General features: G+C 38.8%; 1 protein-coding gene across 4 annotated transcripts in view; it reads right to left on the reverse strand.

Annotated features, from left to right (window-relative positions):
• Positions 1–25,699, reverse strand: part of tnikb (TRAF2 and NCK interacting kinase b) — a 64,903-nt gene that overhangs the window by 28,481 nt on the left and 10,723 nt on the right. For 3 of the 4 annotated variants that reach the window (XM_026305691.1, XM_026305694.1, XM_026305693.1), the window contains exons 3-18: positions 19,255–19,311; positions 18,932–19,057; positions 17,737–17,847; positions 16,914–17,004; positions 16,685–16,815; positions 15,192–15,246; positions 14,453–14,531; positions 13,491–13,666; positions 13,317–13,383; positions 12,110–12,308; positions 10,647–10,763; positions 7,991–8,191; positions 5,811–6,110; positions 2,774–2,938; positions 1,755–1,994; positions 901–1,007 (exon numbers count right to left, since the gene is read on the reverse strand). In XM_026305691.1, the coding sequence (XP_026161476.1) occupies positions 901–1,007; positions 1,755–1,994; positions 2,774–2,938; positions 5,811–6,110; positions 7,991–8,191; positions 10,647–10,763; positions 12,110–12,308; positions 13,317–13,383; positions 13,491–13,666; positions 14,453–14,531; positions 15,192–15,246; positions 16,685–16,815; positions 16,914–17,004; positions 17,737–17,847; positions 18,932–19,057; positions 19,255–19,311 (2,222 nt within the window). The remainder of the gene's footprint in view (positions 1–900; positions 1,008–1,754; positions 1,995–2,773; positions 2,939–5,810; positions 6,111–7,990; positions 8,192–10,646; positions 10,764–12,109; positions 12,309–13,316; positions 13,384–13,490; positions 13,667–14,452; positions 14,532–15,191; positions 15,247–16,684; positions 16,816–16,913; positions 17,005–17,736; positions 17,848–18,931; positions 19,058–19,254; positions 19,312–25,699) is intronic. The other variant, XM_026305692.1, reaches the window with a different exon arrangement.

Here is a 25,699-nt window from a genome sequence, read left to right on the forward strand (position 1 = left end):
ACTGATCATAAATTATTTCTTGAAAGACTGGAGGAGGATTTCAGGAACATTCCTCAGATGAATCAGATCATATTTAGAGGGCAGGGGAATGTAGTCAAAGACAGTAAAATGTCAAACATCTTAAATCTTGGTGTCATTTTGATGAGGATTTATACGTAAGCAGCCTTATCAAAGCTTCAACAACATAATCATCTTAAAAACATACCTAAAACCAAACAATGTCTAAACACATTTTAGAAAAGCTTTTATTTCAGCTAGACTACTGTAATGAACTCCTAATTGGCCACCCCAAGAATATCACCAAGCTCATCCAAAACACTAAGGACTAAGACGAGAGAGCATATTACTCCAATATTGACCTGCACTGGTTTCCAGTTAAATGTTGAATTTAAATTAAGACTTTGCTCATACGGTTGGGCCCAAAAAATATCAGATATATGTTTGCTGAATACAAACCAGGAAGGTGTGAAAGCTGGTGGTGAAAACTAAAGTACAAACATGGTGAAATGGCTTTTAGCTATTATGCTGCTCACTGCTAGAATATGCTCCCATCCATTTATCTATCTCTATACTGTTTAGTCCAATTCAGGGTCACAGGGGGCTGTAGCCAATCCCATTCGACATGCGACTGGCTACAGGGATGGGATCAGCAGTTTAGATTTTTTTCTAAATCACAGTGGGAAATGGTCATTTCTAACATGGTAAAGACTAAACTCAATTAACTGTATAAGAAAAGTTTTACACATGAATGTAAACTGTATATTACTGTTTATGTATAAGTATTGATCATATACCTGTCTAATAACTAGGACTGGGATTGGGGTGGGGGGGGGGGGGGTCATTTCTGTGGATTAACCCCCGTGTAGTACATCTGTGTGTGTACAAAACGTGTGTACGCACCTAGCCCGTATCAGATGAGCTCCAGCCCTAGGTCCGAGACCAGGTCCATTTCCAGGAGAGTTCTTCCTGACCAAAGCGGGAGAGATGGAGGTTGTCCTCTGAGGAACCTGGAAGCACAGCACACTGGACCTCAGGACATGCACCACATTTACTACATTTCATCACAGTCGCCAGCTGAAATCTGACAAGATCTTTGCTATTCTGTTTGATTTGGTCCAGAATTTGCAGCTGTAAAAAATGATCATATCAATTACCCAGCTCTGTGAGCCTTTGTGTTCAGTATGAACAAGCTAATAATATATGTTGAGCTGCTTACTGACATCACTATAGGGTCCTATAATGGCACCTGGAGACAGAAACATAACAACTGTATTCAAATCACGAGACATCTGTAAAACAGCTTCTACAGCCATCGTCTACCACTTATCCTGTTACATAGAGGGTGACACGGGGTGACGGAACCTGTACAAACAAGGGGAGAACATGCAAACCCCACAAAAAAAGGTCCTGGGCTTTACTGGGGTATGAACTGAGAACCTTCGTGCTGTGACATCGCTAACCACTGCACCGTTGTACTGCCTTCATTTTCTGCACACAAATTTGAAACACACGTTTGTTTATTAAACTCCTCGAATAAAGTGCATTTTTATAGGTGGATTTTAACAGAGGTTTGTGCAGATTTGCTCTGCCCTTATTTGTCTTCCTTTAAGAAACCACATGTTCTGTTCTAAAAATAACAGAAACAATACACCGGAAAATCACCACACACACAAAAACACATTCACACGTTATTTTTAAAAAAAAGCCATGTTTTCTTTACAGCCAAATACACACAGGTTGTGACATGCAGAGACCTTGGGGGGGGTGTCTTCATCCTGTCGCAGCCAGGAGCTGCGATCCAGCTTGTCAAGGGGGGGTGCCAGGCGTGAGAGGGGCAGGGGGGGTGGGGTGTCTGAGGTTGGGTCGGAGTTCTGCCGAGGCATAGGAGGCCGGGAGGGGGAGGGTGTCACAGAGGAGGAGGAGACACCGTGGGGATCATACAGAGATTGGGAGCCTGACAGGCCGTGACTCCTCATCTGCACCAGGTGGGCCATCTGGACACACACACAGCAGGAAACAGGCAGGGTTGGGATGATTATGACTTGTGTTTCCACAATGTGATCAAGAGGCAAGTCAAGAGAAAACGATGCAGGAGGAGTGTTGAGGGGGAGGCAGAAAGCAGGGTGATAAGAGGTGAGAAAGAAGGTGGAGAAGGTAAGAAACACATGCTTCAGGGTGTATTCACACCAATTATGTTCAAAAAGTCTGGAGTGCTCACGTCTTTTGTTCAATTACTTTGTTCCTGTGACAAGGTTTCCTCTGACAACCTTGAATCACAGACTGTATATAAAGATGGACAATGTGACAGCTCCCAATAGTGAAGCCTCAGAAGATCCATCGCCCCCTGGTGGCTCGTCATAAACCCCGCCCCCTCCATGTTAGGGACAGGACATATACTAAAAATTCACAATAAGAATCCAACATGTTTAATTTTTCACCAGAGGAAAGCTGAAGAGAATAAAATAAATTCTGGATGAATGCTTCCTGTTTAGATACACAGTGTGCTGTAAACCTACACCCAGCCAGGTTTTAACACCAACTCAGAAACTACTTTTTAGGCAGGAATGTTTATCAATCTCATAATTTATAGGTTTGAGTGAAGTGTAGTTCAACTGGTAAATCAAATACTAATACTCTTTAATGTTCAAGAGGTGCTTCATTGTCAATAAAAATTCTGCCATTCAGACCAAAGAAACCAAACCAGAAGTTTCACTGCATCACAAAAAAGTTTGTAATCACAGCCATGCAGTTGGATAAAGACAAGGATACACACCTGTGGTTCAACAGAGCGGTGCATGGGGGGGGTTCTGGCCTGTTGGATTCCTCCACTGCTGAAAGACTCAGAGCGCGGCGGCAGTGACGGGTCAGAGATCCGGTTGGAGATTTTATGCTGCAATGTAGGAGAGGTCTGTCTGTTCATCTTATAATGCTCCTCCACCTGACACACACACATCAGACCACAGTCACTCAGCATGCAGTGAAGTGTAAAAGCCGCCGTGCTGCTGTGCTAATGTTTTGTACACCAGCAGGCAAAGGAAACATTTTTACCCCACTGGATTTTTAAACTCTTATTTAATCTAAATAACAAAATCTTTTATAGAAGCTTTCCTGTACTTTTATATGAGACAAGAGATGTCTTTTGGTATGAACACCACTCAGACATTTCCTTAATGTAAAAAAATGAACTTTTCTCACGAGCAAATAAAAAATAACAATCTGTCCAAACATCTACAATGGTGAATTTTTGTGTTTCTGCTGGCTCTGTGTGGATAAAGTCCTTTCTTTAGTGGAAGAGTAAAAAACAGAATGATTTACTATCAACTAATCAACATTGTCGTCATGTTAGACATAAAAAAGCTAAATTAGGTCTGTAAATTTATAACTAAGTATAATGAATTTGTTTTAATTATACAAATTATAAGTTAAATACACACTGTTTAACAAATGTGCTCTCGCTGTAAACATTTCCAAATAAGAAAAGATGTACTTTGTCTGTAGGCAAGACTTAAATTAAACTAATTGTAAAAAATAATAACTCCAATAAAATTAATACATGATTTTCATAGATGAACAAAGTTGCAAAGTTCATTTAAAATTGTTAAAATTTGTAATCTGCAGGTCAGGAAGTCAAGAAAAAAAAAAAAAATCTTAGTTTGGGGGTAGATAATTTAATTTGCCCTGGTTCACATTGCAGTTTTTCTTGATGTGCACTCACCAGCAGTTTGATAATGAAAGCTAAATATTACTGTACATCTTATACAACTGCTTAATAGAGTCAGGCAGAAACAACATTTGTGTTTTGTGTATTTTTTCAATCTGATATCAAAGAGTAAAGTAAGAAAAGGGACAAGGTGGGTCAATACTTGTTTCTCTGTGATAAAGGCTGCCATGGTTACAGGTGTTAAAGCTATTGGATGGTAAGTTCACACTGACATTACTATAATCAATATTGCACAAAGGCAACACATTTAAACATTAAAACACTGAGCTTCACTTGGCTCCAAAGATCACCTGCAGTCCCTAATAATAAGTTCATGCCTATAGTGATTGTGGAAAAGGTTTATTTTTCTTTCTAAATAGTGGTCATCTGTTTTAGGAGTGGAGCATTATGTATGTAATGGAAATGTTTCCTACTCTAAAGCTCTGAGGGAAATCCTGTGAAGCTAAGATGAGGTTAGACCTATCTGTACAAAGTGTTTCCATGCCTGGTGTCCAGAGGGAGAGAGACCAATATAGCTGCACCTGCCCTACATTAGTCCACTAGCTACGACCAGAAGTCTGCTTTTTTTTTTTTTTTTTTTTTTAACAGAAGCCTTGAAATGTGCCCTAGATGTGTGTGTTCTTTCAATATGGTGGTAAAAAAACAGCAAAGTTCAAATGTGAAGCATTGACCTGCATTTTCTGCATTTGTGTCTTCTTGAGAAAACACAGTGGTGTTACTTGCATTTGGGTACATGGTGACTTTACAACCAACAAAAGATTAAAGTTAACACAAAATCAGTGGCGTAGTATGGACAGCTGTGAGAAAATGCCCAGTTTGTTAATGTGTAGGGCTGTGAAATGAGAAAGAAAGAAAAGTAAAGACTACCGAACTGGAGTTTATGAGAATCCTGGTCAGTAAAACTTTCCTGAAGAAGAAAAGCTGATGTTAGTATATACATATATACAGTTTATACAGTATGTATGTATGTCCAGTGCATATCCCACCACAGCATGCAATAAAACAGAAGCTCTCATCCTGTTTGGTTCATTAACCCACAGAGTTAGAATTATGTCTACTTGTTTCTCCTTGTTTCAGCAAAATTGGTTGGGAATGAACTTTCCCTTTCATTTTTAATCACATTAATCAGGGTATTCATGGCAATGAGACCTCCAGGTTGAGAGCCACTGCAGTAAAGATGAGGAACAGTTGCACTAGTGAGGATTGACCTGCAGCACCCAGTATCAGTTCCCTGTAAATTAAAAATACATTGTTTAAGATTAAAAGCTGTGGAGGTAAATTCAAATAAAAAAGGTTCCCTACAGTTTTCTCTTTTCTGGTCCCTAAATGTCCCTAGTGAATTTTCTTTTCTGGACAATACAACAATACCCACAAATCAGCGTCAGTCTGTAAAACTGATTTGATATTCACAACAGATGACAGAAAGTGCACTTAACTTTAACCAAATCTCTCTTTTTTTATTTCTTTAAAATGTAATAAAAAGAGTTTTTCAGATTTGGGCGTGTTGAGGAAGTACAATCATGAGGTTGGCGTTTCAGACTGAGTGTTATTAAATTTGGTAAAGACATTAGTGTCCTTTCCTAGAAATATTTGTAGATTTAATGCATCACTCTCATTACCAGTGAATCATATGTGTCTGTATTACCAGATATCTGCAAACATGCCCAGTTGTAAAATCAAAAGGTATATGAATTTGTAAAGACATGTCTCTACTAAGTCACTGAAGCTGATTCTGATTTCTATACATCAGGTTAGATTTTTAATTTGTGGAAGGTTTTGCTTTGAAAAAGTCTACTACCATGCACATTGTGGATATTAGTCTCAGTTTTGCAATAACAATCTTTAAGTGTTGGAAGACTGGAAGCACGGATACCACTATTTAAAAAGAAAATTCATCAGCCAGTACAAATAATTTCTGCCGGCAGCCCAGAGTTAATGTGCGTGAATAGTTAGAGACATAAATTAATTACAAGCTGTTAAAGGAAAAATCAGCCCACCAGCCAGGGTTAGTGAGTCAGCCTGGATAGGCCGCAGGATGAAAAGGAAACGAGGGAAAGATGAAAGAGTGAAGTGTCAGCGCCCGACTGACCCGGCGTGCTGGGCTTCGACCCCTGGAGTCAGAGCTGACATTTGGAGACGAGTCGGGGCTTTGCCGGCGCATCACAGGCTCAGAGTAGTCAGGTTCAGGGGCACAGGTGATACGGATTCGAGGAAGATGTGGGTGATCGCTGGAGAGACTGACATTGGCAGGGTAGGAAGGGGGACGGGGGCGAGGTTTGTAACCAGGGAGTAAGAGGAGGTCGGCAAGGTTGACATCTCGTGTCTCCTTGAAGGAGTGGTATTTCTTGGGGGGGATGCGAGGCGAGTTACTCTGAGCTCGACGCATCACCTAGAGAGCAAGGTCAGTGTTTACAACAAACCAGGCCAAAAAAACATAAGAGCCTGGAAAAGGTGTTTATAAGAACATGCAGGTGACGAAGACACACCCTGGCAGCCATTTTGGATAGTCACAGATCAGCTGTATTTCTAAATGTAAGTGACTGATTTTGATAACAGCTAGCATATACAATTGAACAGGAGCTCGTTGATGCTTCACTAACAGATACTAACTATACTATTTCTGTGTCAAATGCAAACACTGCCATTTTTTTAATTTTACACCTTAAAGACGCTTTTGCACCAATTATCAAATTGAGTATGGGAAACTTTACTTATTGAGGTTACACAATAAGTAAAAAAAAAAAAAGAAAAACCTAAGGGCCAAATCAAAAGAGGACTTCTATAGTGTCATTTTAGCTGTGGCTGCAAGAGGATCGTGGTTCGTACACAAAGCTTCCACATGTGTGGGGCCCTGGAGGGGTCACAGAGAGGAAAAAAACTAATTATGGACGCCATGTTTCACAACGTCAAGCCTTCAAAACGCTGAAAGAGCACGAAATATAACTTGTTCCCACCACTTTTTGCCAAACTGTGGGCACAATATACAATTAATATATTTATTTATTCATGTGGTCATGTTGAGCAGATAAAACAGTATAGCTAATAACAGAGTAATTAACCATGCAACAGCACCTCTAAGTAATGTTTTATGACTAAAGAAATATGAAGTAACATCTCCAGGGCTCCATGTATGTTCGATATCTGGCAAAACCATAAAAGAGCTTCATTCTAAAATATGCAGTCCAGTCTATGAATAAAAACCTTTTTAGACTTCTTTTCATTATACATTTCTGGGGAATTTCTGGAGGTGTTTCAATTCTGAAAAACATGAGTATTGTTTTAAATTATATTTTTGGAAGGAAGCTCTCCAGGTGACAAGCATGGACAACAAAAGGGTTTTCACAGCACATAAAACATTTCCCCATTCTTACAGCTAAAAAACAAACAGATATTTATTTATTTATAAACAGTCACTTTTAACATCCTCACATATGAGAACAGCTCTTCTGCAGGAACAGTTCAGATGATACCTGCAGGACCCAAAAGTCAACAAAAACAACAACAACACGCTGTTAACTCCAGGGAGCTCTGCTGGCCCTGTACAAGCCTCCAACACCAGCTGATCCGTTTGTGTTTTCATGAGTGAGCAGCTCAGCTCGTTCATTGTGGCTGAGCAGCAGTTTCTACTTCTGCCTTTGTGTGTGTTTGTGTCTGTGTTCTTATGTACAAGCAGCTCTGTGGCTCAGCGGGTCTATTCTTGTTCCCACATGCAAACCTGTCTTTTGTCAAATTGCACCTGAACGTCTGTGCACACAGTTGGATTATACATCAGGGCAAACAACATGGAAAAGATCAAGTGAACTTATAAATGCTGTCAAGGTTTTTAGTCTTATTTCTTTAAGCAATAAGAAAATATGTCACTAGGATCTGGTGTTTCTAATGAAAATCAAGTTGATTAAAATTCTACTTTAGACTCCACAATTATGCTACTTTACATTTATAATTATATTACTTGGTTTTATTCCTTATAGCAATAGATTTTTAATATACTAAGATCTTATGCGCTGTTATATTTTCTGATATGTACTCTGTTTACCTTATCAGTTCATTTTTGTCTAAAGCTGTGTTTAAAAGCTTAATTGTTTCTTGAAATGTGAAAACACCAGCACAGAGATTAGTTCAACCTGTTAACAGTATGAATGAAAAATATTTTAGCATATTACCTTCAAAAGTCATTTTTGGTTAAGCATGAAAAAGTCAATTTTGCAAAGTAAGAAAGAAAAACACTGTTCAGTTGTTGGTTTGTGTGTGTCTCAGGCTGTGCTGTACCTCTTTGGCCCAGGCAGGCTTGTCGTTACTGCTGGGCGCCTGGTCTTTGTAGTGGTACAGCTGCTTCTTGTCTTGTGGTGGTCGTGGTGGCTCCTGCTGCTGCTGCTGCTGCAGGGACACCAGGTACGCTCGCTCCTGCTGCAGCTGTCTCTGCAACCGCTCAGCCTGCCGCTGCTCCTCTATCTGCTTCCTCTTATACTCCTGCACATTAAACATAACATCGAAAGGGCAACAGGTCAATGAGTGTAAAAACCGTAAATAGGCAAAGTCAAGACAATGACCCTTGTTTCAAAATTAGGTAGGGCTGACTTCAGCATGAAAGTGAAGCACATTTTGGTCACTCAAATTGCTTGATAACAAAATTGATAAAAAAAATATGTAGATAAACATAAGTTGATTTTTTTCACTTTTTGAGTTTACTGTATGAGAGTTTATTGAATTATAACCATTTTTTAAATTTTCATTGAGAAACAAACATAATTTTTAATAAGGGTTTTCGAAAGCCAAAATGACTCTCTGAAGATCTGGAGTGTTTGTTGATAGTAATCTTCAGATTTTAACAGGGTCATGCAAGAAATTACTGGCATTTACTGGTTACATCAGAAATGCAATTTATGTTAGATTGAAACCTGAGTCAGACTGTTACTAGATGCTAAAACGTAACCAGATTGTGGTGAGTGTGGTGAAGGCAAACAACACTGATTCATACATTACTGCTCTTACATAAAATATTAATTGTTAGAGCCATAGCAGAACAAATCAATGTCTAAAGGAGAAAAAGACTGTCAGGGCAGTTTTTCCATAGTGGTGTTTTGTTTTGTTGAGAGACTCTTTTTGTAACAACACTTGACAAATGCCACAGACTGACCAACCGCGAAGCCCAGTTTGAACCTGTCAATGCAACTTTCTCACAGCTTCTTGTCAGTTCAAATGTCTGGCATTTATCTGAGCTGCATGTGAAAGTCTAAAGCAGCCAGTGTGTGTCCTTTCAAGACGCAGCTGCTGCTGAAACCCTGGTGGAATAAACTGGACTCCCTCTTAAACAATTGATCGGTGTGACATGGCAGACGTCTGATTCTACGTTACTGAAATAATTAAGTTGAATAAAGTGTAGTTCTACGACATGCCCACTGCTAAGAGATTGATTTGATGTTTATTCACTTTTTTTGAGCTGATGTGTGATTTTGTGTCAGCCCTTATTGACTATTGGTCTCCTTAAAGAAAGAAAGAAAACTTTCCTTGAAGAAAGTTGCAAAACCTGTCCCATCCATTGATGTGCATGTGTTGGTGTGTTATGTTACCAGCAGTAAGGCCTGCTCCTGCAGGAGCTGCTGCTGCAGGATCTCCAGTTGCCTCTGCTCCTCCTCCAGCTGTCTACGGATATACTCCTAACCAGTCAGCACCCAGGACACCATGAGATGCAGCCAATCAAAGAGCACGCAGGAAGGTGAGAAGCAAATACAAGCCCAGGCAACCAGTGACATCAGCAGAGCAGGAAATAGGAGCAAAGAAGATGAAAGAGGAAAAAAGTAGGAGATTTATTGAAGACACGTGAAAGCAGCAATTTAGTCAGAAATAAACAAGAGATAAAAGGAGAGAATCAGCATGAGGCCGTGATTAAGTGGAAGAGAAAGATGTACTTATTATTGAAGGAAGGATGTTAAAAATCAGCTTGACATCAGATGTGCAAGAGGTAGAAATGTATATCTAAAAGGCCCTTAAGAAAGCATTGCACTGCAGGAAAAATTACCCATTAGTCATTCAGTCATTTGTAAAGCCTCCAGTCTCCTCTGTTGTCCTCTATATTAGACGTAAGGTGCAAGGCTGTCTGGGATTCTATACTATCTCTTGATAATTAATACTAATATTAGGCTATATATACTGTATCATTGGACATCATAGAGTTGTTTTATTAGTACTCACCATGATGTGTACAAAGACTAGAGTGACCATGTTAAATAATTCTGACCTGATGAGTGTGAACTCCAATTAGAAGTAGCTTTGTGCACAAAAGGAGATGAAAAGGCCAGATTAACGTCCACTGAAGCTGAGAACTAATAAAGAAGTGTTCTGAGTTGTTTATGAGTGTGAAATGTGTGAAATGAACTAAATTTAATTCATTAAATTAAAATGAAAATCAGTCTTTGGCTTGTAAACATATACAACTTATAATTCCTTAATTTTAAGGGGTGACAAAAAAAACAAAAAAAACAAAACAAAACAAAAAAAAAACAAAACAAAAGGTGAGTCCTTAAAATACAGCGATGCTTACTTGCAAATTTTGAGTGGTTTAATCAAAGACAGGTTTTCTCTTCTTAGATTATTTTAAGTCTTTTAGACACCTGAAGAAGAAAAATTATATTGAAATGGCATAAGAAAAAGCTAAATTTGCAGAGTTATGGTTTCATTTTTTGTTTTCCTATCCTCTTCAACATCTTGTGACTACACAGATTTATCTTGTGACTACATGAGGGTGAATTCTAGTGATCTGGTTAGCTACACTATGTAGATTTAACACATAGCTGACAAGGGCAGAAAAAAGAAATTAGTCGTATTGGGATGAGCCAGCTGAGCAGAGAGGTTTCAAGAGTCGAGAAGCCGTGTCCCTGGAGATAACACCTGTGATGTAATGTCTGTCGGTCAGGTGTTTTCCTACCTGCTCTCTCTCTGCGTGCCTCCTCTCCTCCTCTCGGCGGAGCTGCTCCATCTCTTCATACCTCCTCCTCTGCTCTCGCTCCTGCTGCTTCCTAATCTCTCGTTCCCGACGCTGTTGCTGTAGGTAGAAAACATTTTACGCATCAAATCTTCAACTTTGGTGCGTTTTCCTGGCGTTTGGATGAGCTGAAATGCTAACACTATGGGTGTGGTGGGTTCTGCATTAAAGGCATATCATTGTACAATAAATCTGATTTTTAGCACCAGCATTTCTTTCTTTCTTTTCTCTCGATCTGTTTTATGCTTTTAATAATGATAATCACGCCATCTAAGTCATTTGATACTGTATGTAGTCTTACGTTTCTAAAGATTTTCATTTTATTTACAACACTATTACACTTCCACCTATGCTTTGTGTATGAGTCCTGACGACTTTACATGGCCTGTACTCCACAAGATGCAACTGTTAAAGACACTGACCAGAGGTGGCAGTGTATCAGCAGCAGCCTGTGAACAAACCACAGTCTTGGAGAGAGTGGAGAGAGTGTAATAGCCTGGTCTCCATTTCACATTTTCTTTTATAAACTTAACTTAAGTATGTAGCAGACTTGTTGAGTATTAAGTTATTTTTACACACAAGTCGTCAAAGAATATACTCCAGTTTCTGGCAGGTGTAATTACGTCCTAAACTGTCAGCTGGTACATGTAGCTTTAATCCTCCTCAAGGGATAAGACTGGTGATTTTCTATTTTTCAGCTACTCTTCACAAAGAGACCAGAGGCCACATTGAAGTGAAAGTGTCAGTGTCAGTGAAACCAGTATGCATTGTTTCTGTGTTGGCATTAGATGTGAGAATGACACACAAAGTGGACACTGTCTGTCCATAAAAAGCTGTTTCTTGAAAAAAGACATGCCCCACACAAAGACATACCTCTCAGTGCAGTGGTGTAGCTCACTGCTGTGTGTTTAACAGCTTATGGATTCACATTATGGTGAGTACATACAATTTGTTGCTGTTTTTTTTTCTGTGTGAGATTTTGTGTGGAAAATAAAAGCACACAAGTGTGTAAGTATAGTGTGCAGTGTCTTTGCAGCAGGTTGTCTACACATAAACAGATGGTAAGAAGCATTACTTCTTACAGATCATTACTCCAAGCCATATGAATGAAAGCTTGGTGATTTCTGCCCTCAAACAAAGACTTTAGCAGCCAGCAGCTAAAAGTCCATATAGATACATCAACATGATTGTTTCTTGTGTGCAGATCAGTTTTTACACTCTACAAGAGGAATAACCACAGCACAATGTAGGTATGAAAACCATATGTGTTAAGATCTACGGTTTCCTATCACTGTAAGTTTTAGAGATGACAAAAAATTGGAGATCTTTTATAGGCTCACCGGCTTGTGTTTAGGAACAAAAAAAGTTTCCCATGTTTAAATGTATTTATCTCAACTCAAAGCTACCTCCTCCAGCCGTCGTCTCTGTTCTTTCTGCTCCTCGATACGTTTCTGCCTCTCGGCCAGTAGTTGGCGCTTGTGTTCCTCGTTCTGCTGCTGTTCCAGCTGCTGACGCCGAATCAGCTCTGAACGCTCCTTATTGGCCAGCTGGAGACGCAGGAAGTCCCGCCTCAGAGTGGACTCCCCGGGGATGTTGATGATGGAACTGGAGGAGAAGCAGTCATGACAATCTGATTACATTTTTTTAATCAAACTTTTGATCTGGACTGGATGTTGTAACGGTTCTTCTGATTCATATGTAATGGCAGATGTATGATTTCATAACATAAATCTAATGGTAATCACATCGTTCATTTAAAGGTCCAGTGAGGTTATTATTTAACCACAGGAATATGAAAAGATGAATTTTGAATAGAAATCAGATCAAAATCTAAATTTTAAATGAAACAAGATGAAAGAGAAAATGCATATTGTGTAGTATGTATAGTACTATGTAGTTCATAGAGCATTTCTACATGTATATAATTTTCCTCATCAGATGGGGCATGTACTGGGGCAGTACAGTACAAGTAATAGTAGTACTACAGTAGAAATCGCAGCTACAGGCCTAATTGCTGAAGTAGCAGATAAAGCAGTGACTCTGTAGCAGTACTAGTAGTTCTGGTAGTGACCTGTAGTAGTAGTAGTGCAGAAATAGTAACATGCTGGTAGTGGTAGCAGCAGTATCACTGACTGTAGTGTCAGTAAGAATAGAAGTATTGTTAATCACACTGCCCTATGTAGCTGCAGTAAAATCAGCATTAATAGCTGTATTGTTATAGTAGTAGTAGTAGTGGGATTAGCAGTAGCTACAGTAGTTCTAATAGCAGTAGTAGTACTAGTATAGTAGCAGTAGCTAAAAAGACAAAAAAAGCTGTTGCTGTAACACCATATCAAAGACTGAAATAGTAGTATCAGTTGAATTACTACTACCAGTAGTAGCAATAGAAGTGATTCATTACCAGTAGTAATACCAGTATATGTGGTAGTACTACACTAGCAGTAACAATAGGTGCACAAGCAGTAGTAGCAGGAGCTGCTCAAATAGTGGTAAGTAGGAGTATAGAAGCATTAGAATTAGCAATGGCTGTATTAGTATCAGTGACAGTAGCAGTAACATTAGCACTTGTAGTAATGGTGCTAGTTGCAGTACTGTCAGTAGTAGTAGTTGTACCTGGGCTCTCCGATGTCACGCTCTTCGTCCTCTTCTTCACTGCCACTGTACTCATACTCTGTCTCATCTACAGGAACAAACTCAGATGTTAGGTTCAGTTTGTACAAGACGTAGACTGATTCATCGGGCAGTTGTTTGCAGCTGTGAGGTGAATGGCGCGAGGTGCATCCTCACCCCTCTCCCCCCTCCTCTTCTTGGTGCGGTCGATGTGGTCCTTCAGCTGGATGCGGACCTGCCGCTCGTTGGGAAGGTCCCTGATGAACGGGTGTTTGAGGAGCTGCTCGGTGCTCGGCCTCTGACTGTGACTCTTCACCAAACAGCTCTCGATGAAAGACTGGAACTTCTTTGACCTGGACACACAAAAAAACACCATATAGTTCAATAACACTAGCAGTCAGTCAGGTGTTTCATCTAATTTAACGCATCACATGACCAAATGGTTCATATGGTAAATCAAAAAACCTCAATCTTTATATAAATCCATAAAACTGTTTTAAAAACAATGTGTGTTACCAATGGACATAATATAATTAAGTTGTACTAATATTTATCTATTTTCAGTGTACTTGAGTAAATGTACTTAGTTGCTTTTGATCAGTGTGAATAACTGATTTGATTATAAACTAAGCAATAATTTGAACAGTATATAAAATGTTAAAAATGCTGATTACTGTGTGCCGCTCGTAATTAAAAAAATAAATACAATTATTCGTCTTTGGGCAATATGGCTGATGAGGCTGTCCTCCATTGTTTTTATAAATATTTTTTATTCTGTCTTTAAATTGTTTTTGTAAATTAAGTTATTTCTACATTTAAATCATTTCACCTCATTCAGCTAAAACATTCAAAGGTCACATGTAGGTCACATCGTTTTTTTAATTTTTAGACTGCACCTTTGCCAACACATGAATCTGTGCATGAATCTGTGCTGGAAATGAGATTAGTGCAAATGTGCCGAGTCAACGGTGTGTCACAGCACATACAGTATGAACACAACAAAATCACGGAGCAGAGGCAGAGGAGGCATAATGTGATAATGACACTGGAAAATAGAAGCAGAATTGTGCAGGTGCAGAGCAAATATTCATCCCTTCGTGTGTGTCTGTAGGAATGTGTTTCTGTGTGAAGTGACTCACCACTTCTTAGACTTGAGTCTGGGGGCAGGATTTCTGGGGATGAGGAAGAGTGCTCTCATTGGATGCATGTCACACAGTGCTGTGGGGGCGAGAAAGGAAAGGAGAGGTAGAGGGAGGGACAGAAAACAACAGTAGACAAGGGGAGAGAAGACAAGAAGACAGAAAGGGGAAAAACAAAAGAGCATGAAATTAGTGGAGATGGGACAACAGTAAAAGAATGATGAAAAGGAAAGAAAAAAGAGGAAAGGAAAAGAGAAAATGGAAAGAACACGAGACAAGAAGAAAGCACAAGAGAGGAAAGAAAATTAAAAATAATGGAAGAGGAAATAAGAGACAAGGGAAGGAAAAGGTGACAAGAAAAAGGGAAAACAAAAGAAACAAATGAGGAGGAAAAGGTGCAGGAGATGAGGAAAGAAGAAGGGTCAGAGAGAAAAGGTCAGAAGATAAGAAAAGAAAAAGTCAAAAATGGAGAAAATGGAGAAGAAAAAAACATGATTTGAAAAGAAAATGGGCAAAAGAAAGAAATATAATAAGAAAGATAAGAATAAGAAAGATATAAAGAAATAAAGGGACAATAATAACAATAGGAGAAAAACAATAAAAATTGCATTAGATGAAAGGAAGTAAAAGAAAAGATGAAGAGAAGAGCAGAGCGGAAACAACAAGAAATGAAACATTAAAACTTTTAACTTGAAGACACACTGTCCAGTGATAATAGTGTCTGATGTTTCACACTTACGCGGTGCTCCCTCGGCCATCTCTATAGCTGTGATACCGAGCGACCACAAATCACTCTGCAGAAAGAGTGAGAGAAACAGAAAACTGAAAACTTTCACATCCTCAAAACCTGTTACCGATTTAACACATCATGTTTTTGAGAGGCTGGTCCACTGGTTGGTGTACTTGTTAAGTGATAAAAATACAGATAAAAAAATTACCCATCTGTCACTGATACTGTGGCGTTCTGGTTTCATCCTTACATTTCACCAATTATTAGCTTTCTGCTTCTGTTTCTAACATAATTTATCTGCATATTTTAACAAAGAACTGCTTTTTAAAGTTGTATTGTGCTGTGACATGAAGGATTCTTGACACATGTCCTTGATTGCTGCTGCTATTCACCCCATCCCATTACTGCACATGCTTCATTGTCTGAACACTGCAGACTGAGTGTTTTCAGTCACTGCTCCTTTGAGCAGACTTCACTGGTTTGTGCAGAGTGTTACTTGATCAGAGCTGCAATCATTCTAACTTTCTGACTAGTGGCTAATTGAACTTTTGGGGCTCAACAAAGGAAATGGAAGGAGAAAGAGCAAAACTGTAATTTTGTCCCAAATGTTTATTGTTTTCACTAGTGCAAGAAACTTATTGACATCATTTCTAGTTGATGAAGCTCACAGAATAAGATTTATTTGTATGGTGTCTAAAATAACCAATGACTGTACTGTTGTTTAGGTAGCGTAGAACTTTTTCACTAAGTGTAGCAAGCGAATGTGGTGATAAAGGTCAGCTAGAGATGTTTTCACCTCTAGAAGAGTGAGAGTGACTGAAGGCTGAAAAAATATCTCATGACTAGAATAAAATCTGTATTAATTAACACTTCAATGTCAAATCAAATTTGAGATTTGTAAGAATCAACAAACTCTCTAGCTCTCTGTTGGTTTTATGTTTTCTGTTCTTTTATCTTACATTGTCAACATCTAAAGTCGAGCATGGTTCACTTCATTCTATAATATTGTAAAAATGACATTGCTCCCATTGTGACCACCAGTAATGCAAAATATAAAATGACTAAAAGCAGAGGCAAAATGAGCACAATAAAAAATGAGTACAAAACGATATAAAATGAGTAAATGTAGATACAAAACCAGTAAAATTAGATGCAAAACAAAGAGAAAAGACAAAGACACAAATCGACTAAAGGTTGATGCAAAATGACTAAAGGTAGACACAAAACAACAAATGAAGTCTTCTGCTGATGTGGTAAATATACATACTTCACTCCTAATGACAGTGTAATTCATTGTTTTGGCTTTGACAGACCTCCCCAAACAAAACAAAGTCTGTTTCTAGAAAAACCAACTTAGGTAGTCAAGTGTAGCTACCTGACAAGCAGCAAAAGGCAAACACCTATAAGTGAGTGGCTTGTGTGTCTACAGTTTACATTTACAACAGTGTTCACTTGGAGTTAGACAAGCAGCCTGGTCAGTTCACAAACATGTTCTTCTCTACCTTGAAGTCATATGTGGCGTCAGGGTTCTCGTCACAGGCGATGACCTCCGGGGCCATCCAGTATGGCGTCCCAATAAATGTGTTCCTTCGTCCCACCGTACGATCGAGCTGTGCGCTCACACCAAAATCCACTGCACGAGCACACACCCGGAAGCAAAGGATTTTATAGTAAGTTACACAATATTATTGTGTGTACAGTATCTGTAGGTTTGTGTATGTGTCCTCTTGCCTAGTTTAACTTCTGCATTCTCTGTCAGCAACACGTTCTGGCCCTTGATATCTCTGTGGATGACCTTGTGCTGGTGGAGATGAGTCAGACCCTGGAGACAAAGAAAAACATTTTCACAGCTTTTCAACAAAGGCCTTGTTACAGAGACTTCACTGTGACAGAACACAGGGTTTGCAGTTCTTCTGTAATTCCTGTACTACAAGTACATGTAAAAAACTAATTTATTCATGTTCAATTCTCTTTTAAAAAAAGCTAAAATAATTTTAAACAGGTTATAATGAATTAATTAAATTAAATATTTATGTGAAGCTAGTATGACAACAGAAACAAGAAAACTTCATGTGTTCATTATAACTGCGACTGTCAACTAGATCTTAAGTTATAACCCCTCAAAATATTAGATTTCTGATAGAGTTATTAAGTGGCAATTTGTTTTATATGGTTGATAATTACACGTAGCAGTAACATAACTGTTAACTCTACATACTTGTGGTTCATTAGAGTTTTCCTCTCAGATCTAATATAAACTCTGATAACAGCAACACACTTTTGACTCAATAGCCCTACATGGTTCCTGCGCATATGTTGTCGTGAGGCGCTTTTATTGAAAATTATCGGCAATGAAATGCACAAAGTGGACCAGCACTGAAATAACACATAAGATTAAATGTTGGTGTTTCTGAGTTGTCTGAGATTCAGTGCGACTCCAGCTGTCAAGATTCTTACCTAATATTTACTTTTCAAAAATAAGAGGCAGTGTGCAGTTGAGGTTTTCATGCTGAGACAAAGATGGTGCTGGTGTTTATTTTCGTTCTGTTCTCACCCTGAGGATCTCTCTGCAGATGTAGGCGATCCACTCCTCCTTCAGAGAGTTCCCTTTGGTGTTTTTGATCAGATCTGTCACCGAGCCGGCCCCGCAGAACTCCATCACCAGCTGCACACATACAACGTTACTACACATACTTTCATCCACTTCTATCATACTAGCATCATAAGCATGGATTCCTTATGGACTAAATGTTTGCAGAGAAATCTCCATTGGAACAGTTTGTTCTCCGGCTAAGCTGCTTAATAGGTGAACACTGAATTTGTTACGGTCTGTTCAGTCCACATCTGTTTTAAAATTAAAAAACAGATATCACAGAACTCCTTTGATTACTTAATTGAAAAAAAAAAAAACATACTGCAGTTAAATATTTTAATGTGTAGACATTGACTAATTATGAACTATTTTGAAGATCCATTTTTTGGTTTTAAAGGAGGTACAGGCTGAATATAATCTATATACTCCATCTCATCTATATACTAAATTTAGTCACTTAGCACAGATTTAAGGGATAAGGTTGGGGATTTTCTGCACCCCCAGCTCTCAGACTGTAGCTCACACATGTGTGATGCAAGGATTTCCAGGTGACACATGAAACCATTTACTGTACGCACAGCTTAAAGCGACTTGTGTCAAGTATGTTTCAAGTCTCTGACATCACTGCTTCTTTCTTCATTGATAATGAAGTAAAACTTTCATGGTTTTCATTTCTGTATTCATCTCATTTAATCTACGGAAAGGTAGATGTTGACCAATTCCAAACCCCATTTTCTGCATATTTTAATATTGCAATACAATGTAATATACAGCAATGTCAGTTTTTTCCTCATACTGCACAAACCCTAAAAGCAACTGTTGTTTTATCAAACGTAGCCGTAGGCAGCTAGCTTAGCTGAGTTACAAAAAAAAAATGTCCTATGCTGCTTTTTAAACGGAGGAAATATTGTCTCCAACAACTTTCAATATTTGTTGATGTAAAAAACAATAAGATATTCAAAGATTTTTGCAGAATAACCTGCAGTTTGTCCATTGTTCATCATCTCTGGCTGCAGAGGTTAGTAAGGTTTCACATCCATAAATCAGGTGTTTGAGAACAAGAATCGCCAAGAATGACTTTGTAGAAAAATATATTCCAGCGCCTTAGCCTACAACAGGTTAGAAAGCTTTACCATCTGCTCCATGATGTACATACCCATAACTGGTCGTCCATTCCAGGAGGGTTTTTCTTGATAAATGCTCCATAGTAGGTTGCAATGTTCCTGTGGTGGCTGTACTTCTTCAACATGTTGATCTCTGCTTTAATCTCCTCCTCCTCATCCTAACACCCATGCAGACACAAAACAAAGATAACACACATTCACTGATACAATAAATAAAGAAGAAAGTGAGGACAAACTCCTGCTCAGTGTCCTCAGGGAAAAGCATTTTATTCAATAGCGCTGCTCTGCATTTTTTTATTCTTATTATTAGTTTCATTTGTTGTTGTTGTTTTCAGTGAGTGTGTGGTTTACTTACTCCAGTGACATCCATGACCTTGATAGCAGCAAGTTGTCCTGTTTTGACATGCCGACCCTAAAAGATAAAGATAAAAAGGATCACAAATAAAATACGGCAAATAAAATCAAAAAGAAAGGTTTTGTCAACTCTTTCCATCACTAAATACATCATTATGTATTTTTGTACACAAATGAAAAGTAGTGCAAAATCCATAAAATTCCAGAAAAACCAATAAAAGGAATGTTGATTTTTTTCATTTTGTGAGATAAAAGTCTATACTGGTTGCAGTAGTTGAAGTTGACATGTTTATTATGTGTATTCATAAATTCCTGACAGAGAAAATGATGTCATCTATATATCCCTGGACAATCTGGCACATAAGAATATGTGTATGTGTACATGTAGCTGCAATATACTGTGGCTGTTTTATTAGTTCTTGATGCTGAAAATCAATCATAAACGTAGTCCAGTCAAAACCTGAGCTGGAATTTAAAAATATTCACAAAACAGTTTAGTACAAAGAAAAAAGAATGAATATAGTTGATGGCTGCACGCTATCAGTAAATTAAATAATTACGCACAAAAATTACAGAAAATAATTAAATAATTGCTCCCATCAGTGTTGCTTCACTGCCAAATGAGACACTCAAACTATCTCAGGACTTTCAACTATTTTTACTTTTTAGTGACATGTAGAACTCACAGTAAATCTCAGGTGCTTTGAAAGCTGTCCTGTCATTCAGGAGCTACTATCAGTCGTTATCACACCTATAAATATGACTGAGGGACCACCTCACGCACCTCCCAGTATTGACAGATGTGGTTCATAAGTGATCTCTAATGGGCGTAGTAATTATGACCCAATCTGAGGAGGAAACGAGACAGCAAGAAAATCCATGTGAGGAGGATGAGGTGGGTGGATGTGTCATGATTTTTCCATTAGAGACAGGGGTTTGATTCTGGTGTGAAACCAAGTATGTTCCTAAATCTAAACAAGTACTTTTTCTGTGCAACTAAATTGTAACCAATGGGGCATAATAATGACCTATTGACCCTCCTGGCAGATGAAGTAGGGACCTCCTGAATCTATGATCTAATAACAATGACAACAAGCCATGACGACGTGATAACATCCGAAATTAGGTGAAAAATGACAGTTGCACTTTCAGTGGTGATACCTTATTTTGTCACGTCAGCATCATCATTATCGCACTGCTTTAACTGCTGAAAATTTGACCCTTCAGTTTAATCTCGTGGCCTGTGTAGAGGATCCTGACCTGCAGGTTGGAAGCCAGTGCTCTGTAGCCCATGAAAATGTACCCTGTGAAACTGAAATGTACCGTGCAAATCGAACATCTCCTCCTCCAAACTCTGAATTCAGCATCACAGCTGTTAAAGTGAGACAGTGAAAATTCATCCACCTCCCCACCATCAGCACCAACCCCCTTCACACCCCCAGCCCCATCACAAACATACCATTTCCTCGTGGTAACTTAGCAACAGGTCTGGCAGGTTGTTTACTGAGGCCAACAAAGGGGGGCTGAAGGAGGCAAAGTAATGATAGGGTGTGTGTGTCTGGGTGTGGGTTTTTGTGTATATGTGTGTTAGGAGACTACAACATTTTACACCCTCGGTCACTTGCACATGTGAGTTCTCAGATTCTCACACACGCACACACACACACACGCACGCACACACACACACACACACACACACACACACACACACACACACACACACACACACACACACACACACACACACACACACACACACACACAGTGTCTTGGTTTCTCAGTGTTGCATCAGACACAGAACGTATCTGACAGGCCAAAACCACCTCAGTGTATAGAAAGCCTCTGTTCTCTTTTTCTCATCTTTCTGTCTGTCTCTTCATATCTCCCATCTTTTTTCCTGCTATAAATCACCAACTCTGTCTTTAAATCAGTTCTGCTGTAGAAACAGGACAGAATATGGTGGAGGATAATATAAGGCAATAACAAGGCCACAGGAAAACACCTCATTTTCAGCAGCGAGGGAGGTTACAATGGCTTTAAAAAAAAACATGATTCCCTTTGTAGATCCAGTGTTTGGTTTGTCCATTCTGGGCTACTGTAGAAAATGGGCAGTGCAACATGGCTGCCTCTGTGAGAGGAGACCTGCTCTTTCTGTAGATTTAAAAGGTTTTTTCTCAGGTTAAAAAACTGCAGCAGTAGCTATGTCCAGGTGATTACACACTAATGATGATCATATTGATGAATACTATATTCCATTTCTGCTAATATATAGCTCTAATTATTACACATTGAATCTTTAAATAAACTGATCATAATTAACCTCTTCTGTGTACCCCACACAATGGGTGCACATCCTAGTTCTCTCATTTTAACCCTTCTTGCTCAACCCGGAAGTCGAATTCGTCCGCCATCTTGAATGTGCTCCCAGAGCTCTTATTCCTGCTCTGAGGATCAAGGAGGCCACCTCAAGGAGCCATGCGTTGGGACACACAAGTCCATCCTTTGTGGAAATCTTTTAGGAACTGACATGACACTTTAAACACCATTAAAAAAGGACATTTCATGCAAATATCCTTCATTTTTGTCTTTATGAATTTTCTGTGCACCTCTTCCTCTTCCAGGGGCAGGACAAAGATGGAAATAAAATAAGCAAGGGAGGGGAATATAGATGAAAATAAAATAATTGGGATTAGTAGATCAGAGAGTATATTTTGTTGTTCCGAAGCCGAAGACCAAATGCCAACCAATCATATCTTCCAATTTTTTTACAAGTTGCACAACTATACTATATGTGATTTAAAAGCTACCAAGAAATTCACTGTATAATCTCAGCAGTATGCAATTAAACTGGGCTTTTCCCTTTCCAGTACCTGAAAGACGGGGATGGGGATAGCTATGCCTCGCTGGTTTTAACTATACCACTGCCATAATAACAAAACAAATAAATAAAATCCCAATTTTATCATCCATGGAATTTGTTACTTTTGTGTTTCCTCTGCACTAGCTGCTGGTCCACCAGCACCTACACCTCATTGCCATCACTCATAAAGCATTTCTTTCATCTGCAAAACTAAGGGTGTTTCCTGGATTTAGTGAATATTTACTACAGCAATATGACTTGTTGATTTTTAAACAATAAGTTAAACAATAAATTTGCTCTTATTTAGAAAAGGCTCTTCCATTTTACTAGCAAAATAAAAGTGTGCAGTTATAGCTTTAATGTTGCTATATTTTATGCCGAGTCTCCAGTCATGAAAGCTCCTCTCTGAGGCTGTACTTGGCCACAATGTAATGTCAGCATGCTAAAATGCTGACCCTTACTAGGAACACTGTTTATCATGATCAACATGAGTGTGTTAAAATGGTAACATTTTCCAAACCAGTAAAACACAAAGTACACCACAGGCTGGCAGGAATGCCACTAGTGCCCAGGTATTAAGTCATAAACTTTAAAACTTTTACCTGATGTCTTTACAACTCACCCTCTGAACCAAATTTGTACCAAATTTCATGGTTATATTTTCGATAGTAGCTGTGATTATAGAAACAAAATGTCATGACAATAGATTTAATAGTTGTTATTTTATTTGGGTCCAAAAACATGAACCATCCAACTGACATTCACATCTGTACAGTGGGGCTGTGTCACTGGCTTGCCAACAATTCCTACACTGTTCAGCTCCTCTCAATCTTTGGATCAGTTTGGACAAGCTATGGCCACAAGCTTTGGGGACTTGATTTTTGCCAAAGGTTAGATTTACTGTTTCAGGATTCAGTGTTGTAACTTTAGTAACTTTGTTGAATAATAGGCAGGAAAAAGTGTTTCCAGATTAGGCCAAGTTCCAGACTTGGGAGGTTCCTGGGATTTAACCTGAAATGTTATTATCTAGGGAACTCAAAAAAACCTGTTTCTTGGCTCTTAGGTTAAGTGTGTGAAGTATTGCTGTGACTGCATGACAAATGGCAGCGATCCACCACAATGAAGCAATAAAAGGCGAGGCAGATAAAACAGAGGAGATGAGAGGAAGAGATACCGCCTCAGAGAGGCTTTGTTTTACTATCTCCCATCCTCCGACACTGATGGCAAGCCAAACAATCTCCCAAAGGTGACACAATGTGTGTTTGCATGTGTTGGTGAGAGCGAAAAAGAGATTATGGCAGTATCAAGATGGCACGAGGAAGCTGTATTAGAAGAGCACATGAATCGACACACAGATGCAGTGAGGGAGAGATAAAGATAGCAACAGAACAAGAACAGAGGGAGGTGGCAGGTGAGGAGGAGGATGGTGACTGGAGGTAGAGCAGAATATCCTTTTGAGGCAGCCCGAGGCATACAAACACATCTCAGGCCCCACGTTCAGACAAGCCTCAGATTCCTAACCTGAACACAAGCCCTGACACATTATGATTGAGACAGAAACCAAGAGAGAGGGGCAAGATATGCAAGTTGGTTTCCATCACTGCACTGTACAAAGTTATATGAAAACAGCACATTTGGGTAATCACTGCCAGTTTTTGTTGTGCAGGAAACTGATACTGTGCCAAATTCACCAAGAACAAAAAACAGAGATCAATGAATTCCTGGGAATTTCTGCCATTTTCAACCTGTTTCCAAGTAAAATATCAGCAGGAACCCATGACATTTAGCATGTGTGTGCTTGTATGGACGTTTCATAGCTAACTGTAGACTGAGGCATGGACTGAAACAAGAATGTCTACTCCACATCTGATTTTCATTGCTATAAAATTTATGTAGCTAAATGCCTCAGATCTGCATTCAAATATTGGTAATACAGTAACAAAACTGAATCAAAATTTTCCACTTGCTGCTCTAAATTGGAAGCTTACAGTGTAGCTATGTGCAGAATATCTGCAAGTCTAGAAAAAGTCCTTAAAGGGTTTTTTTTTTTTTTAAAAGAAGCCATAGCAGGAATTAAATGTTTAAAAATTAATTTAGAAAACTCTTAAAACATCTCTCTTTCCTGCTGTAGGTGGTGATGTTAGAAAATGTTTCTGTTTGTGTCTGTAAGCTGTCAGGAGACATACACACCAAACTAAAAGTGAGATTGTTGTGACAGTGGATTGTGGTGCAGAAGGCTATTCGCTCCAGTTTTGCGGAAAACAGTCACTACTGCCAGCTAGAGTGGAGCATAATGGTGAAGAGTTTAGCAAAAAGGCAAATGAACGTAAATGAAATTTCAACTGATTTAATTAATCAGTTTTCTGGTGCGTAAATGGGTTCAAGTCATGTTATTTTTAATTATTGTTATATACTACTGAGAAATACTGAAAACTGAAAAGTATTGACAAATGTGGTATAAGAATAAATAATTCTAGGTCATAGGTCTCTACTGAGTTTCCCTCATACTGTGACTGTGAAATGAGTACTGTATTATGTATGTGCATAAGCTATTAAAATGGTCATAATTTTCGCTCTATAAACTCAGCAGCAAGCCTGTAATAAAATTTTTAAGAATAAAAGCTAAAAATGAAGTCATTTGTATAAGGTGTTCTCAAGAAATGTCTGCAGGCAAAAAGTGTTTCTAACGATCCTAACGACCACGTTCAAAGGTTGGGTAAACTCCTGCCTTAGAAAGAGGGGTGAGCCTCGATAATTGTTCAAACTGGGATAACGGTGCACAGCTTCTTCAGAAAGACAGTCATAGTATAGCACTTGGTTGTTCACACAAAGTGACAGAAATAGCTGTGTGGAGAATGACAAAAACAGTGAAAGAAAAAAAAAAATCACATAGTGCCTACTTTCTCAGCTCTCTTCAAGGCCAACTGCTGCAATAAATGGGCACACTTACAGTGTCTGATTACCTATTTCAGAAAATTACAAAGTATCTGCAGCAGTATGTTGCTTAATGACACATCCAGGCCTCCATTACCAGCTCAGAGCAGAGTGGCATTCAATAAATGGAGACCTGAGTGCATGAGACTACCCTGATATCCAAAAGCTAAGTTCCTCTGCCTCAAACCTCCAAAACAACCCAGAGATTTCTCTTCCCTCCTACTGCCTGCAGTAATAACCCTCAAGTCAGCAGTATAAAGATGGTCAGATGCTTTAGCCGAAGCTCTTTTACTGTATATGCTAATAAAATGCTTTTAAGAAGAATTAAAGCTATAAAGGATAACTTTGTTTTTAACCTGCTGTATTTCCCCTAAAAGTAAGTATTGTCACTCTACAGCTAGTGCTGATCAAGAAATCATGTTAAACAGGATTTATCAGGGCAATATTAGTCTTCAGGGTGCTCAGATTAAACTTGATTTACTTGATTGAATAATTTACCTATCCTATCCAGCAGACCCAGTTCCACACTTCCACCCTCCTCTTTCACCAACTGCTTATCTGAAATAAAATCCTGGTTCACTTCAAACTTCCAAAAATTAAACAGTGATAAGACAGAAATTCTTCTTGTTGGCACTAAATCTACACTTTCTAA

Source organism: Mastacembelus armatus, unplaced genomic scaffold (assembly GCF_900324485.2).
Source record: "Mastacembelus armatus unplaced genomic scaffold, fMasArm1.2, whole genome shotgun sequence".
NCBI classification, from domain to species: Eukaryota; Metazoa; Chordata; class Actinopteri; order Synbranchiformes; family Mastacembelidae; genus Mastacembelus; species Mastacembelus armatus.